The following is a 17,500-nucleotide window of genomic DNA, read 5'->3' as shown; positions in this document are numbered from 1 at the left end:
ATCACTCATGTTATCAAAAGGGGTAACCAGACAGCGACCTAAAAGATAATATATATATATATATATATATATATATATATATATATATATATATATATATTAAAATGAAGTTTTGAACCTGGGATATACAAATTATAATCCAATTGACCATCTCGAACATTGGAAATGAATAGATGAAATTAACCAAGGTTTCACAATGTTTGACGATAAATACAATTTTCAGCATCCATATCACTCCAGCAGTTTGCCGTTAGAAGACAGTGGGGTACCTATTACCTTGGTCAAATGTGAAGATAGTTAAAATAATATTGTGTGTTACGTTAAATCTATAATTTAAGATGATATAATGAGAAAAGATCGTGAAAGCTTTAAGGATTTTTGGCAATTTCCTGTCAACCGTGATTTCTCTATACTCTAATGTATTAAATGGACGCCCCCCCCACCCCCGTCTTTTCTTTTCCAGAAGCTTTGCTCAACGCCCCCCCCCCCCCGACCTCCCCCTCCTTCCACCAAGCTTATTCGCAAGCCCCCTTCTATTAAATTTCAGTCTCGCGAAGAAATGTGCCCATGAAAAAAGATACTCTTTATGTTGCCGTTGTTATTTTACTAGCAGTATAATATTTAATTGAAAAAAAAGCACTTTCTTCATCACATCTCGCCTCGTCTAAATGAGAAAATGCCCATAAGGCGTACCCCCTCCCCTTATGTGTTGGTTAAATTGCGTCCCCCCTCCCCCTTCTGTGGTCAAATCGCACCCCTCCCCCTTTTTTTTCTTTCAATTCCGATCCCCTTCTACTGAAGTTTGGTCAAAGTGCAACCCCCCCCCCCATTTTTCAATAACTAAAATAACAAACAAAAAACTTGAGCTTTTATACAGAGCAATATCCACTAAACGTGCTCAAGGCGCTTTACAAGGGGTTAATGACCAACAGCAACAAGTATAAATGTGCATGAGACATGAAGCCTTTAAGGAGATATTACAATTTTTTTCTGCCATAGACGACGCTGTTAACGGCCTGGCACTCATTTTACACCTGGGTACTGTGAGAAAATGTGAGTAAAGAGCCTTTTTCAAGGACTCAACTATGCGCCAAGCGAGGCTCGAACCCAGGACCTTCCGATCAAAAATCTAGTGTCAAACCACAAGACCACATAGGCCTCTCCCCCCCCCCCCGCCCCCCTTTCTATTTCTATTTTCTGTGTTATTACGCTTTAGGGGATAATTGGTGGTAATAGGCTTCAATAGTCGTGACGTCATTTCCTTCGTAATGACGCATAGTATCTTAGTAACTGGTTCTAAACTATCGGAACAATGGCGGACGCCCTTATGAAAAACTTTTACGACGAGCATAAAAGTGTACCTAGAGGAGAAAAACATTATAAATCTGATCACGTTTTGACTTTTATACATTCTGATGACATGGCATGTGAAAAAGTTCAAGCCAGCATGAAGCTTCTCTTTGCTTAGAACCAAGCAGCTCGTAGCTGGGCGGACGTGGCATCAGACTATTGAATCCAATTTCGGCATCAGAATAAGGCAATACGTTACACAAAGACAAGCATTGTTAAAGTACTCACATTGCATTTGTAACATCTCCATACTTCCAAGTCGGTCACCCTTCAAGAACTGAACTTTGCCCTGTGTTGGCGACAGTAAAAAACATTAATATTTTCAAAATTCACGAAACAAAAATATATATAGTAGATCAAAATCTTTCCACATCACAGTTGCTTTCTTTTAGAGTTTTATGGGAATATCGGTATCTGTTTCGTTAAACACACCGTAGAAGTTGCTTGCTACCCTTTAGATAAGATGCTGGTTTAAACCAAAACACTTCACATATGTCAGATCTAACAACATCAGCTACCCAATCACTGCTGGGTCGTGACAACTGCTATCGAGATTGATATAAGTTTTTTGCCTTTGAGATGAGGGCTCTTTCCATTAACTGAGGAAGATGTTGGAGAAGAAGAAGAAGAAGAAGAAGAAGAAGAAGAAGAAGAAGAAGAAGAAGAAGAAGAAGAAGAAGAAGAAGAAGCAAAATAACAAACCTACTACCTAATAAACAGGAAAAACGTCAGGAGAAACATCTTACCGTAACCCCTATGAAAGAAGTATCGTTGAGCATCTTGGCCACTAGTTCGCCCCTGAAGGTTTCGTTGGAAACAGTGCCTTCTTTGAACAGGCGGTCAACTGCCTTGGCAATGACCCACACCCCGTCATGGGCGTAGCCATGATATTTGCTCTCATCACTTCCACTCATCTCTTTGTACAATTGAAGATATTCAGATGGGGTCTGAAACAGAGGTTGCGAGTGAGTAACTTTGCGTTAATGAAAATTTTTATTTGAATTGATCAATCAATTTTGTGTAATACGATTCAAAAAGCATGTTTGAATCTACCTACATCTTTTTAATGTTACATTCCATGCCGATGTGAACATAATAGGATTCACACAGTCATGACGTCACTTCCCTTGTAGTAGCTTAGTAACTGGTTCTAAACTATCGGAACAATGGCGGACGCCCTTATGAAATACTTCTCCGACGAGCATAAACATGTATCCAGAGGAGAAAAACATTATAAATCTGATCATGTTTTGACTTTAATAAATTCTGATCACATGACAAGCATGAAGAATAAAAAGTACCAATTTTCTTTGTTTTGAACCAAGCAGCGGGTTGCTGGGCGGACGTGAGATCAGACTATTGAATCCTATTTCCAGTTTTTATATCTAAACGCAGTTATGGGTCCGTATCAACATTGTTGTAATGGACACTATTTTGCGTTGGTTTCAGACGACGTGTACATATATGCAGGTCTGGAATCCGAACCTACTTATGGGCCTAGTTTAACATTGTTGCAATGGACAATATTTTGCTTCTTTTTTTGTGTGGAGATTTCCATCACAACAATAAGCCCATAATGAATTTGGCAATGAGAACATAATAATTTGGGTTATCAGAAATGCAAATAAGTACCTACATGTCATTCCGTGCCATTTGAAACTATGTAACTAGTTACTGTATATTTGAAGGATAGACGTCTAGTCCTAATCCTATATTTATCTAGCTTTAAATAAGATAAGTACGATAATTTATAAGTGCTAACCCACACTGGAGACTGACTCCGACGACACGGTACTGTCGTGCTCTGCCGTCCTCCTGTAAATTGTCAATAGGATTCAATAGTCTGATGTCACGTCCGCCCAGCAACAAGCAACTTGGTTCCAAACAATGAAAATCGGTACTTTTTATTCTTCATGCTGGCTAGAACATTTTCACATGTCATGTGATCAGAATGTATAAAAGTCAAAACATGATCACATTTATTACGCTTTCTCCTCTGGATACATTTTTATGCTCGTCGGAGAAGTATTTCATAAGGGCTTCCGACATTTCTCCGATAGTTTAGAACCAGTTTCTAAGTTACTATGCGTCATTATGAGGGAAGTGACGTCACGACTGTTGAAGCCCATTGATACTCAAACGAATGGGGCAACTGCAGAACGACGATGATGATGATCTTGTTGTTGTTGTTGATGACGATGATGATGATGATGATGATGATGATGATGATGATGATGATGATGATGATGATGATGATGATGATGATGATGATGATGATGATGCAGGCTTACTTATCAAGTTTTGTTCCTTAGTTTAAGAAACTGCATTTACTCTATTCAATCAGAATTGAGTTCAAAGTAATTTTCAACATCATGTGCATTCTCGGATTGAATAAGGTGATAAATATTTATCTTTATTCCAAAATAAAAGATAGACATAAAGATTGCATAACTTGTAACTCTAATTCTTCTTCTTCTTCTTCTTCTTCTTCTTCTTCTTCTTCTTCTTCTTCTTCTTCTTCTTCTTCTTCTTCTTCTTCTTCTTCTTCTTCTTCTTCTTCTTCTTCTTCTTCTTCAAGTACCAAGTCTCTGCCAGACATCGGTGATCATGGTACGCCATCCATCTCTCTGATCAGCAGATAACCTAAAAAAAAAAACCCCAACTAATATTACACTTCTCTTTCTTTGTCACCCAGCTGTTCAAACTATTCAAATATGTTTTTCGTTGTCTACCTTTACTCTTTTTACCTTCTATCTTTCCTGTGAGATTATGATATTATGATATAAATCTATATCTATAAAATTACTCACTTTTCCAGACTCTGTCACTTCTTCACTGGTGCTGAGCGGAAGGACATCCGTTGCTAAGTAACCGTGGAGTGTATCATTTAGTTCCTCTGCCGTACAAGGGACTTCGTTATCCGGTGCTTTATTCCACCAGCCATGGTCGTAAGTTCCGAGGACAATCCATTGAATTTTCGGACCAAACAGCTCATGTTTCCGGGCCTGGATTGAATATAGATTTTAAATACAAGCAGATTATGATAATTATTATTTGATATAGCGTCAGTATCTACAAATAGTGCTCAGAGTTGCTTTACAATAATAGTTTTTTTTGGTATCACACAAGTTCATTCATTAGACTACGAAATCACCATAACAGTCACACACACACACACACACACACACACACACACATACAGATATCTTGTTCGAAGTAAAGTATGCGATTTAGTCAAACACTAACCAGCTCGATGGCACAACAACAAAGGTCTAAAAAACAACAACAACAAAAAAACAAACAATACAAAACAAAACAAAACAAAACAAAACAAAAAAAAACAAACAAACGAAAAAACAAAAGCCAGGTACTCATTATGCACTTGAATACGGTGAGAGAATGTGAGTAAAGAGCCCTTTTCAAGGACTCAACTATGCGCCGACCGAGGCTCGAAGCCAGGACCTTCCTATCCGAAAGCGAGTGTCATACCTACCAGAAGACCGCATAGTCGCACAGAAAAGTACAGAATGTTTTTTAAATGTATCTGAAAAAGAATTAAAAGAGCCTAAAAACTAGAAATGATAGAAACATCGAGTTTTTTTGCATAGTTTTCTATCATTATCCAAGTTTTTAGGTGAAAATTTCAGGAAGGTGTTATAAACACTGTATTGTGCCGGTTTATAGAATCTTCCTGAAAGATTTACCACAAACAACTTGAATAGTGATGGAAAATATGCAAAAAAACTAGATGTTTCTATTATTTTTTGTTTTTGAGCTATTTCAATTCTTTAACGGATAGTAATAAAAAACCCCCAGCATGTTCGATACTATTATATTATTATTATGAACTCAATCAACCCTAACACCGATTATATCCGTTGAGTACCCGGGTTACTTTTACCCCATGCCTATTCATTACATTTTTATTAGACAAATCATCAAAGCTAATGTTTTTAGTTTTTACATGTTAATGATAGTTGAATAAAACTATCTATGCACATGCTCATTTTGAATAAATTTTTTCGAATTTTGAAAAGTAGCAAAAGTCTCTAAGAATGGGTGAGTTAAATAAAGTCATTTGAACCGCTTCTACAACAGGTATGGTAAATCGAAAGTGGTCATACCCATCGGAATCGAAACGAATTCGAACTCCTGGTCTAAATTTAGGATTTACCATTTCATGAATACACCATCAATGGCTCGGTCTAAATGGACCGCTTAATATGTAAGAAAAGTTTGATATGTATATTAACATTGAAAACAAACCTACAGATATCTCTCTCTCTCTCTCTCTCTCTCTCTCTCTCTCTCTCTCTCTCTCTCTCTCTCCCTGAAATCGTTCAGACCCATTGGACTCGTGGATCATGAGTTAATCCCGCTATCCTATAGTGTGGAACGGAAGCAGTAATTGCTTGCTACTCTTTGGATAAGACACTGTCTATCGTAAAATACTTTCCGCCAAATCACCGGTCGATGGACAAAGGGGGGGGGGGGGGGGTCATAAAAAATAATCTCGACTTCACTCGGTATCGATTTCGGCCTCTATGCGCGTAAAGTGAGTGCTTTACCAACTGAGTTATCGGGACCCCCAAAACCTACAGATCGAACTGAAAAAAGACGGATCGGTTTGTAGGAAGTTTAAAAGGTTTTTAGTATTTTAAAAAAATACCTACCAAGCCTGAGTTGTTTTAAGAATCATTTTGTACCGTGGTCAAAGAATCCATCGAATGAAAATGATTTATAGTTAGTCTCAATTGTTTCCTTGACAGAATCGTTTTCGGACTGTGTACCCAATGGACTAAAATTGAACAGTACTGGTTACTTTTACAATGAATAGCACTGACTTGACACACGTTCAGTTCTTTAGGGAGGTGAAGCCTGACCGATAGCTGTTGTCTTTGGACTCTTTTTTTTTGTTTTTCTTTTCGTTTCTTTTTATATTTGTTTGTTCTGTTGTTGTTGTTGTTGTTTTTTTTAAAATGTTTTTTTAGGTAATGTCTTTTTATTGAAGTCAGTCACCTTAACAACGCCATTATTACACATTACCTTATTCGTCTGTATCTAGTGTTTTTTCATTCATCAGTTTTGTTGATAAAGGGGAAACCCGAAAATTCCACATTATCTGTTTTCGTTTATTAAATTGAAGCTTATCTACATTCATATTCACATTGTTATTTATTTCTTTGAGCTTCAACATCTACATTACCAACCACAGGAAAACCGTAATATTTAATTTGTTATGATACAATAATGAACATCTTTCTTATAAAGATTTGTTTTGCACGTCACTAAATTAAAACAAAACGAAAACAGTTTTGTAAAGCGCATCTTGCCGAAGTTATGAATAGTAGTATGTATAGATAGCATACTTAGTGCTTTCAAATCGAGTTTTTATTTTATTATTGAGTTGAGTAGGTATCCCAAACTACTTAAATAGAGCATTTAACAGATCATTTATATATGGCAATATCCACTAATGGTGCTCAAAGCGTGTCCCTCAAGCGTTACAAGCTGTCCCTGACAAACAGTAACAGGTAACATATAAAACGAGACATGACGCCTAATAGGCGATAATACATTCTTTTTCCGACAGAGACAACGCTGTTAACGGCCAGGTACTCACTTTAAACCTGAGAGAATGAGAGTAAAGAGTCTTTTCCAAGGACTCAACTATGCGCCGAGCGACGCTCGAACCCAGGACCTTCCGAATCGAAAGCGAGTGCCATACCACAAGACCACATAGCCGCACTATCTACTGCTAGCTGTTAACATGTGAATGTTTCTTTATGAATCATCACTAGAAGTAGCCCGACATGAACCGTCTCTCTCTCTCTCTCTCTCTCTCTCTCTCTCTCTCTCTCTCTCTCTCTCTCTCTCTCTCTGACACTTGAATTTAAGTTTAAGTTATTGATGAAAAACTTATACCATTAAAATGAGAAGCCTTTAAAGATAATAATGTCCCATATTGGGCCTGCTAGCCTTGTGTCAGTGCTTAGCGTCATCCATGTAAACGAAGCCTATTTTTTTTCTTTCCCTAACCAAGATTTATTTTCCTTCACAAATCATCAAAAAATGAAACTTTATAAACCCATACATGTTTTATTTATTTTCCGATTTTGATAAATAAAGTGTAATTTTCCATGGTTTGGGAGGACACATGTGGCTTTGTAATTTAATGTTTGCTATTTGTATAACGGAATTTTTATTTGGGATACCCATGTTGAGTAAGTATAATATTTCGGGAAAAATCCTGAAATTAGTTGGTAGGGAGAGAATTACACAAATTTACACTTAATATTTGTTACAGTAAATGACATAATCAGCCGGATGGTGAGAAGGTTTGAACTGAGATATTGCCAAGTTTAGTTAGAAGGTCAAAAATGAGTTCTTGTCATCAATGATTAAATCAACCCTTTTTGTACATCTTTGGGAAATATCAAAGCTTAACTTCATTTCTAAATATATTTTTTTACAGCTAGTCAAGTTGAAAAAGTATGAAATTTGAGAAAAGTTGCTAGATATCTTTCCCATACATCTGACGATAACTTCATGACAAATTACCCGATTTACTTCACATAAAGATTAAAATGCTCTGAGGAGCATATTTCAAAACAATGAAACGTTCTCCTCCCGACTGATTATGAAATGCACTGACACATTTAATCACATATATTTCCTTGCACTTTGAACTTTGAAGCCGTTTATATAAAAAACGATTTTTACTACATATTGTTTACTTATAACTCAGTTCTTTGCTTTGAAATTGAAGGGTGAAAATCCATAGTTTTATTTAAAAAAAGCTTCATCAAATACGGTCTTTTCGTTGATTTAAATACAGCTGATGTAACTAGGAAAGTATATCATTATTTATTGTCTATCACTGGAATAAACATGATTATGAAACTCAGACAACAAACTGGTTTACAGACAAACAATTAATGTTAGGAACTCACGTGTAGTGACCAATGAGTAAAATAAATAACAATAAAAATAGAAACTTTCTTCCTTCTTTGTCTTGACCCTTTAACTGCAAGACTGAATTTCTTTCAAATCATAATTTCTCCCATCATAACCTATCTCGATTCATCTGCAGCAAACTTAACAGGATTCACACAAAGAGAGCAGTAATAATACCGATGTGTCATTTTTTCTTCAATAAAGCCTGAGTCGCATTCCTTTGAGAGAGATAGAGAGTGTGTGTGTGTGTGTGTGTGAGAGAGAGAGAGAGAGAGAGAGAGAGAGAGAGAGAGAGAGAGAGAGAGAAAATAAGTAGGAGTGAAATATCTGTTCAATGTTATAGTTATCATTTAACGTTATAACAAGTGTAACTAAATGACAAATTGCAATATTTATGGACAATAAAGATCTATTATTATTATTATTATTATTATTATTATTATTATTATTATTATTATTATTATTATTATTATTATTATTATTATTATTATCTTTTGGTGAAAACAATACCATAATATGATGCCAGGTTAGAATAAAATCCAACCCCGTCGGTTAAGAATATTTTGGAGAAACCCAGTGAATATTTAATACGTGGGAGTAGACTATTGTTTCTGTCTTTCGTATAAAAATCCCGACAACAATTGGTAACAAAATATCGATAATTCCTTTGCCTAAAGGTATAACTCTAGCCAGTGTAATATTATAATTAATTTTAGTCTCTCAGCCTCCGACAAAAATACATTTTTTCTACTTAATTATTGTCATTGTTGACAATAGCGTTTTTTTTCCCATAGAGAAAATGCAAAATTAATGATCACAGTGCTCATTTAGCTAAAATTATTTTTCGCTCAACAAGCAGATAAGTGCATATAATCCATAAAAACTATGCGACAACTATAAATGTTATATGTCTGAAATAAGTACAAAAAAAATAAAAATATGTTAAAACACACAATAAGAAAAAAGTCTACAAAACATGAAAAAACAACGAAATATAAATTTTAACAAATGAACTTAAAATATAGATAGACGGTCTAACCCTTAACAAAAAATATTGAAAAATTATAGACCAACTAAACAAAACAAAACAAAATCAAACAAAAAAAAAAAAGAAAAAAAAAACAAAACAAAAAACAAACAAACAAACAAATATCCCCACAAAAAGAACAAAAAATACCCATTCACACACACGCACACGCACACACACACACACACAAACACACACAAAACCAACAAAAGAAACCCAAACAAACAATACAAATAACATAAAAAACAGCAAACAAAGAAACAAATCAAACAACAGCAATGTGTAACAAAAACGATATAAATATAATATTATGGCCTCACAGCACCGAAGTCCTATTTACTGTGTACACAGTGAGTGCTCGTTGAAACAAATTTCAGATTGCTACTTATCTATACTCACCACGCAAAAGACTCGTCTTGCCACAACTTGGCCAAAGTTACACACAATGATGCGGACATCATGCGCCTGAAAAAAAGAACACTTTAGCTTGTGTGTGTGTTTGTGTGTGTGTGTGTGTGTTGGGTGTTTGTGTGTATGTGTGTGTGTCTGTGATGAGAAAGGGAGAGAGAGAGAGAGAGAGAGAGAGAGAGAGAGAGAGAGAGAGAGAGAGAGAGAGAGATTTGATTTATATTTTCATTGTTCGTGTTCGAGGCAATTTTAAACAACTGTACACTTTTTCAAGACAAATTTTAAAATAACCTAATTTCATCTAAACACATCTGCTGTTGGGAGGGAATGGGAATGATCTTTATTACTTGTCCATGTGCTCGAGGTCATTGGTCATATTATTGCAAAGTGTGCTCAAAGTGACCCTCATAGTGAAACGTGTTCACTGTTATAGAAAGTTCCAACATCACAATTGGTCATTTTGTTCAGCATGACACATGCTGCAGTTGCTTTGAAAAAAAACACAGTATATATACAATGTTAACCAGATAGCCCATACTGTGTTCTTTAATAAAACGGCAGCATGGGTATGTTTACAACTTTCATAAATACAACAGCCAATTTATTGAGAAATGTCCAATCGTTGTACGGCAACAAATCATGTATCGATGACTAGGTTGGACGAAAACATGAATATAGATCGCTCCCCTTGTTGATAAGAAAATGTCTTCCAATCAACATATTATGGTTTAACGCATTTAACTGATCTATCAAATAGCTACAGCTGTTCATTCCTCGGAAGGTCCTGGGTTCGAGCCTCGCTCGGTGCATAGTTAAGTCCTTGAAAAAGGCTCTTTATTCACATTCTCTCAGCGTACTCGGGTGTAAAATGAGTATCTGGCCGTTACAGAGTTGTCTCTGTCGAAAAGAAATTGTCATCTTCCTAACAGGCGTCATGTCTCGTTCTACACGTCACGTGTTGCTGTTGGTCAAGGACCCCTTGTAAAGCGATTTGAGTACGTTTTGTGGATATTGCGGTGTATAAAAAACCCCATTTTTTTGTGAATTAAAATGATAAGTATATTTTCACTTTCCTTTATAGTTTTTGAAATTTATCTACTTTCATAAACTCTAGATTTAATTAGAAATAATAACATATACAAGATAGATTAATTAATACTTCTAGAAATATATTTACTTACAAATGCATTATGTTAGAATGCTTGCTGTTTAGGTCTTTGTTTTAAAGATTGTAGATGAGTGAATGCATTACCAGAATGAGGAAATGTCTTATTACACTTCGATATGGTACTTAGTTATATTTTCTATAAAGGATCAATAAAGTATATTTAAAGGGGCAGCGTGGCTCAGCGGTACGGTCTTTGCTTCCTACCCGAAAGGTACCGAGTTCGATCACCCGCCGCTGCGCGTGTGGCCTTGAGCAAGTCACCTCAACTTAGCTCAATTCGAGGCGATGCACTGCGGCTGACGCCTGGGTCATTCCAATCTTCCCTTCTATGGGATGTTTAAAGGAAATTTTATTTATTTTATTTATTTATTATATATATTATCTTATCTTAACTAAACTAAATGTGCGGTCATTGGTTTTTCAACTAAATTAAAATTTCCTTACCTTCAAAGTTTTCACTGCTTGTTCCGGGTCGTCAGCGAAGCTCTCCATCAGGGATATGTTGATTTTGTTCTTCTCCATCAATGTGACGAACTGATCATGTGCCTGGATCGAGTGTGGAAAGGATAAGTTTCTTTAAACCAGTGGTAGATTGACTGAACCTATATATGATCTCTAGTCTATAACAAATTCTTTTTTTTCTCCTTTTTGTCCCCTACCTTCTCGTTTCGTAGTCAACCCCCTCCTCTTGGCCCTCTCTCTCCCCTCCCCTCCTCTCTCCTCTCTCCTTTTCCTCCTCTCTCTCTCTCTTTCTCTTCTCTTCTTTCTTCTTCTTCTTCTACTACTAATACTATTACTACGACTTACTACTACTACTACTACTACTACTACTACTACTACTACTACTACTACTACTACTACTACTACTACTACTACTACTAAATACTAATACTACTACTACTACTACTACTACTCTACTACTACTACTACTACTACTACTACTACTTACTACTACTACTACTACTACTACTACTACTACACTACTACTACTACTACTACCTACTACTACTACTACTACTACTCTACTCTCCTCACTCTCTCTCTTTTCCTTCTTCTTCTTCTTTCTCTCTCTTCTCTTCTTTTTATCCTCCTCTCTCTTTCTCTTCTTGTTCTTGTTCTTGTTCTTCTTGTTCTTGTTCTTGTTCTTCTTGTTCTTGTTGTTGTTGTCGTTGTCGTTGTTGTTGTTGTTGTTGTTGTTGTTGTTGTTGTTGTTGTTATTGTTCTTCTTCTTCTTCTTCTTCTTCTTCTTCTTCTTCTTCTTCTTCTTCTTCTTCTTCTTCTTCTTCTTCTTCTTCTTTCTTCGCCTTCTCCATCCCTTCTATCATTCTCCTCTTTCTTCCCAATTAATAAATAAGCCAACGAATGTGAGATTGTTTATGATTCCATCAGAGAAATTAAAGATCTGTCTATTTTCGCAACGAACGACACGAAAATGACCGCTTATAACAACCTTATTTCAACATAAATCAGATCTATCTTAATTGTTATAATAAAATCCATTAATATTATTTTCTAAAAAAGATAATATAGAATCAAAAATACATCACAAGAACTGAGAGTTTTTGGATTATTTGGGTCAAATTAAATAATTCTATCTTTATATCAAAAGAGGAAATAACATTTTCTAAACAAAACAACAACAAAAACAGCAGTAAAAATAAATAAGTAAATAAATATTTTTAAAAAGAGAAATAAAAAAAAAAACAAACAAAAGAAAACTTAAAAAGAGAAAAAGAAAGTATAAAAACTAAATAATAAGAACAACAACCCCCCCCCCCCCCCCCCGCCAGAAAAAACCCCCAAAAAACTACTACGACTCCCACAATTTGCTCATGTTATTATATTATATAATCTAACGGGCGATGATTGTTCGTGGCAAGATGTCTTGGGTCACTTTAATATTGATATTTCAAGTTTCATTATTCTGGTCAAAATGTAAAAAAAGTGCTTTTTGTAAGAATACAAAATCACAGTCCAGTTGCTGATTTTAGATTAGAGAGAGATAAAGGAGTAAATTTTAATGTGACTCATACATAAGGGAACGACATTTCTTCCTTTGGCCGTTTTCAATCTCATATATATATATATATATATATATATATATATATATATATATATATATATATATATTATATTATTTAAAATATTTACCACAATGTTTGAGACAGTCTACCATATTTCGTACCATATTTGTATCAAACACGATTCAATATATATATATATATATATATATATATATATATATATATATATATATATATATGTATGACTTACTGACTTAAGGCATTTCGCTTCCTAATCATCCGACCGGGACGCCTCGGCTGCCTCTCTAATCATCCGTGTCATTTCCTTCCACTGTTCATGGTCTTTTGCTGTGGATGCTAATTTCGTAAGGTCTTCCTTTGATTTTAATACTTTGTTTGTTATTTTGAAGGCGTCTTAGGTCTCTATTGAAGACAGTGTGAATTGACGTGGGTGGTTTGCCTTTATATTTCTTGTGTCCAGATGGGGTGAAAAAAGTACTCATAGCTTTATTAGCTGGTATATTTACATCTCTTCTGAGTATATGCCCCCCAAAAAAGCCGCCATCTTGCCTCCAGGATTTAAATGGATAAGGGTTTTTCATTGTATTTTCATACAGTGTTTTATTGCTTATTTTTGTGGGGTATCGTATATTCAGGACTCTTTTCAGTTGTTTTCTATGCAATCTGTCTAATCTTTGCTCTTCGGTTCCAGTCAATGCCCATGTTCCGCATTTGTATTATATATATATATATATATATATATAATATATATATATATATATATATATATATATATATATTTATCGTGTTCACTTGAAAAAGGTCAAAGACCGAAACGTCATTGTTCCCTTATATATGAGTCACATTTACTTCCTTTGTCTTTCTCTCCATCTTATTGGCTCATTTAGGCACCTCTAGTTTTTGCTGAGTTTAGCCTTTGCATATTCCTTCAAACTGCAAACTTCCTTTTGCAAAACTCAATTCAATTCAATTATATTCAATTCAACATTTCTATATTGTCGGAAATATTGAGCACATCACTCAGAATACACAGGAATAATAGTAAATGCAAACAATAAATAAGAAAGATTAGATAAATATTATATCTTTATCTTTCTCCGACATCTAAATTATTATACATAAATCTATGTAAATATAAAAATAAATCATGCACTCTCTCTCTCTCTCTCTCACACACACACACACACACACTCTCTCCCCCCCCCCCTCTCTCTCTCTCTCTCTGATCTTCCACTTCCTTTATACATTAAAATTAAATACAATACTTTTAGTTTAAAGTATGGATGGAAATTAATATCAAAATAATTTAAAGACCCACTAAATAAAAAGCTTTGGGTTAAGAATAGCTGCAGCTAAACTGTTCCTCAACACAGCAGCGCAATACGTATTTAAAAGATTGCTCTCCGAAAGAGGTTGTTTTGGATTTGGCATAGCAACGCTGTATTCCTAAACTTATATTTTCTTTCCTTGAAAGTGATTAAGTTGTTGAGGATTGGAGGGGACAAATTATAAAGGATTTTAAAAGTTTCTGTTGCCATTGTGCGTATTCTTTTGATTTCTAATGCGGGGTCTTGGACTCTTGTTAATTGGTCATCATAAGACCTACTGTTGTCGGTGTAAAGAAATCGAAGGGCTCGTTCTTGGACTTTTTTCTATTTTATTTGTGGTTGCTTTGGAGCAGAAGTGTCATGCCATTGGGCAAAAATTGAAATATGAGAGAATGAATGTATGAAGGATAGTAAGTCTGTTTAATTTTAAAAGGTGTTCACCAATGGGCATGATCTATATTACATTTCCATGTGCTCGAGGTCATTGGTCACAGTGGAATATGTGCTCAAAGTGACTCACATAGTGAAAAGTGTTCACAGTTTTTGAAATATCTAACATCACGATTGGTCATTGCGTTCGGCTTGACACATGGGTATGGTTACAACTTTCATAAACAAAGCAGCGTGTTTACATCTCTGAAGAAACATCCAATCGTTGGACAGCAACAAATCATGTGATTGATGACTTGGTTGGACGAAAACGTGAATATAGATTGCTCCCATTCGCTTCAAAACATTCAGATGTTGGGAGGATTTACGGCAATTTTAAAAAAATGTGGACGTCGAATTTTAATAGGTAATCTGTTTCAAATAATAATATACATACCACAGCATGCCTCGCACGTCCTAATTTGGCGTGAACCAAAGTGCCCACTGTGGTCCAGTTGAAGTGTCGCAGAAGGGCTAGGCGGGCTGGATTGAAGTCATTGTCACTGGGCACTGTCCGGTAGAAATTGGGAAATTCCGCCCTATCGGAAAGCATTGGGTTGGTGTCCGCGTAAGATAACTGTTGAAAGATATACAAAGATGTAAAGGTTGTTTTTTTAGTTGCATAGATATACTGCGCTTGACGTAATGTATTTATTTGTTGATAATTTTTTTTTGCCAGTCAAGGATTTTGAACAGATCTCTCACTACACTCGATTCAATTTTTTTAAACAGTGGTAACTTCACACATATATTTGTGTAATGTTTGAAGCTATTCAGGCTACCGTTTTAAACTGATTTTACACACACAGGACGGAGATCGATCTCATGTGAAGCCGAGATTTCTTTTTTGACCAACCTGTCCACGAAGCAGTGATTCGTTCGCCTGGTCTGTAAGTTATGGCGTAAAGCACGTGCGATTGAACAGCGTCCTATCCAAATATGTAGCAAGCAATAGCTATTGTCCGTTTCACGTTAAAGAAGCTGGTATAATCTCCGGCTCTATGGATACAATGATCCTGAAGGACTACTTTAAAAAAAAAAGATTAATCTCAAGTAAATCTCTTATTAATCTCTTTGGATAAAAGTAATTAGTTCCTAAGAGGGAAATTATTTTCAAATGTTTCCAGAAGATTTTGGTCGTCGTAAGAGCAACATCCTCAGGTGGTAGCTTGAGGTGCATGGCTAAGAGCATGTAAGGGGAAGCGTGGCTCAGCGGTATGGTCTTTGCCATTGTACCCGAAAGGTACCGAGTTCGATCACCCGCTGCTGCGCTGTGTGGCTTTGAGCAAGTCACCTCGCCCTAGCTCAACTTGCGGCGCTGCACTACGGTTGACGCCTGGGTTATTCCAGCCTTCCCGAGGTTCGAGTCCCGCTGTGGTGCCGGATTAAAAGTAGAGTCCTTGGAAAAAGGATCTTCGTATTATTGCTTTGTGTACATTTCTTCTTCTTTGTCGTGACCGTTATAGTAGCCTCTACAATTGTGCGGCTATGTGGTCTAGTGGTAGGACCCTCGCTTTCGGATCGACAGGGCGTGGGTTCGAGCCTTGAAGAAGGCTCTTTACTCACAATCTCTCACCGGACTCAGGGGTAAAATGAGTAATTGGCCATTAATAGCGTTGTCTCTGTCCAAAAAAATGTAATATCGCCTAAGAGACGTCATGTCCCGTCCTAAATGTTAAATGTTGCTGTCGACCAGAGACCCCTTCCCTTGTAAAGCGCTTTGAGCACGTTTAGTGGATATTGCGCTATATAAAATCTCCATTTTAAAAATTTAATTGTACAATTCAGTTCAAGACATACGTAGATACATACATTTCAAATACACGAGATTATTTCATTGGGTATTTCCCCACGTTTCTAAGACCTTTCTAAATTCTGCTGCATTGCTTTTAGATTCTATCTATCAATTCTTGACTGGGCTCATTCCATAAACGAATATTTAGTTGAAAGAGTGCTATTATATATTTTTTAACTCACTCAATCCTAGAGATTTTTGTTACTTTTCAAAATTGGAAAAAAATGAGTTAAAAATGATCGTGTGCATAGATAATTTTATTCAATTACCATGAAAATGTAAACATTAAGTACATTAGCTTTGACACTACGCCTATAATTTGTCTAAGAAAAACTGTAATAAAAAGCATGATGGGGTAAAACTAACCCCAGGGATACTACGGATATAGTCGGTGTTAGGGGTGAGTGAGTTATCTCATACGTAGAATATTTGCGTTTGCCATTAATTTGATCGAGTTCTAACAACATCAAAAGCTTTCATTCATACCTGATACATGTCCCACTGGTCGGCAATTTGTACCATAGGTCCAGTCACATTGTAGCAGGCATCGCCGAAAAGCATGGCTGTTATACTGTGTCTGTCCGCCATCATGTCGAAGAACGTGCGGGTAGCCACTGCCATATCACACTGGGAAAATACAAACACAAAAGGAAAACACGTCACGACATAAGCAAGAATTAAAACAAATAATTTTTAAAAATAAAATAAAATTCCCTTTATTCATCTCCTAGGGGAAGTTTGTCTTTAGGGTCTATTCCAAGGGAAGACGCAAAGTGATGAGCTAGGGCGAGGTGACTTGCTCAAGGCCACACAGCGCAGCGGCGGGTGATTGAACTCTGTGCCGTTCGGGTAGGAAGCAAAGACTGTACCACTGAGCCATGTTGTCCCTCAAACAGAAGTGGTTTATTATTTGCTTGTTTTGATTTATTGTTTTGTTGTTGTTGTTGTTGTTGTTGTTGTTGTTGCTGTTGTTGTTGTTGTTGTTGCTGTTGT

General features: G+C 36.0%; 1 protein-coding gene across 2 annotated transcripts in view; it reads right to left on the bottom strand.

The window, feature by feature from the left end:
- LOC144978462 (gamma-aminobutyric acid type B receptor subunit 2-like) overlaps positions 1-17,500 on the bottom strand; it is a 436,573-nt gene that overhangs the window by 38,232 nt on the left and 380,841 nt on the right. For both annotated transcript variants that reach the window (XM_078924574.1, XM_078924573.1), the window contains exons 4-10: positions 16,994-17,134; positions 15,110-15,289; positions 11,355-11,456; positions 9,734-9,799; positions 4,161-4,355; positions 2,097-2,297; positions 1,579-1,639 (exon numbers count right to left, since the gene is read on the bottom strand). In XM_078924574.1, the coding sequence (XP_078780700.1) occupies positions 1,579-1,639; positions 2,097-2,297; positions 4,161-4,355; positions 9,734-9,799; positions 11,355-11,456; positions 15,110-15,289; positions 16,994-17,134 (946 nt within the window). The remainder of the gene's footprint in view (positions 1-1,578; positions 1,640-2,096; positions 2,298-4,160; positions 4,356-9,733; positions 9,800-11,354; positions 11,457-15,109; positions 15,290-16,993; positions 17,135-17,500) is intronic.

Source organism: Berghia stephanieae, chromosome 8 (genome assembly GCF_034508935.2).
Source record: "Berghia stephanieae isolate SIO BIC M18660-M18661 chromosome 8, UCSD_Bste_1.3, whole genome shotgun sequence".
NCBI lineage: Eukaryota > Metazoa > Mollusca > Gastropoda > Nudibranchia > Aeolidiidae > Berghia > Berghia stephanieae.
This window is presented reverse-complemented; position numbering and strand designations above follow the sequence as displayed.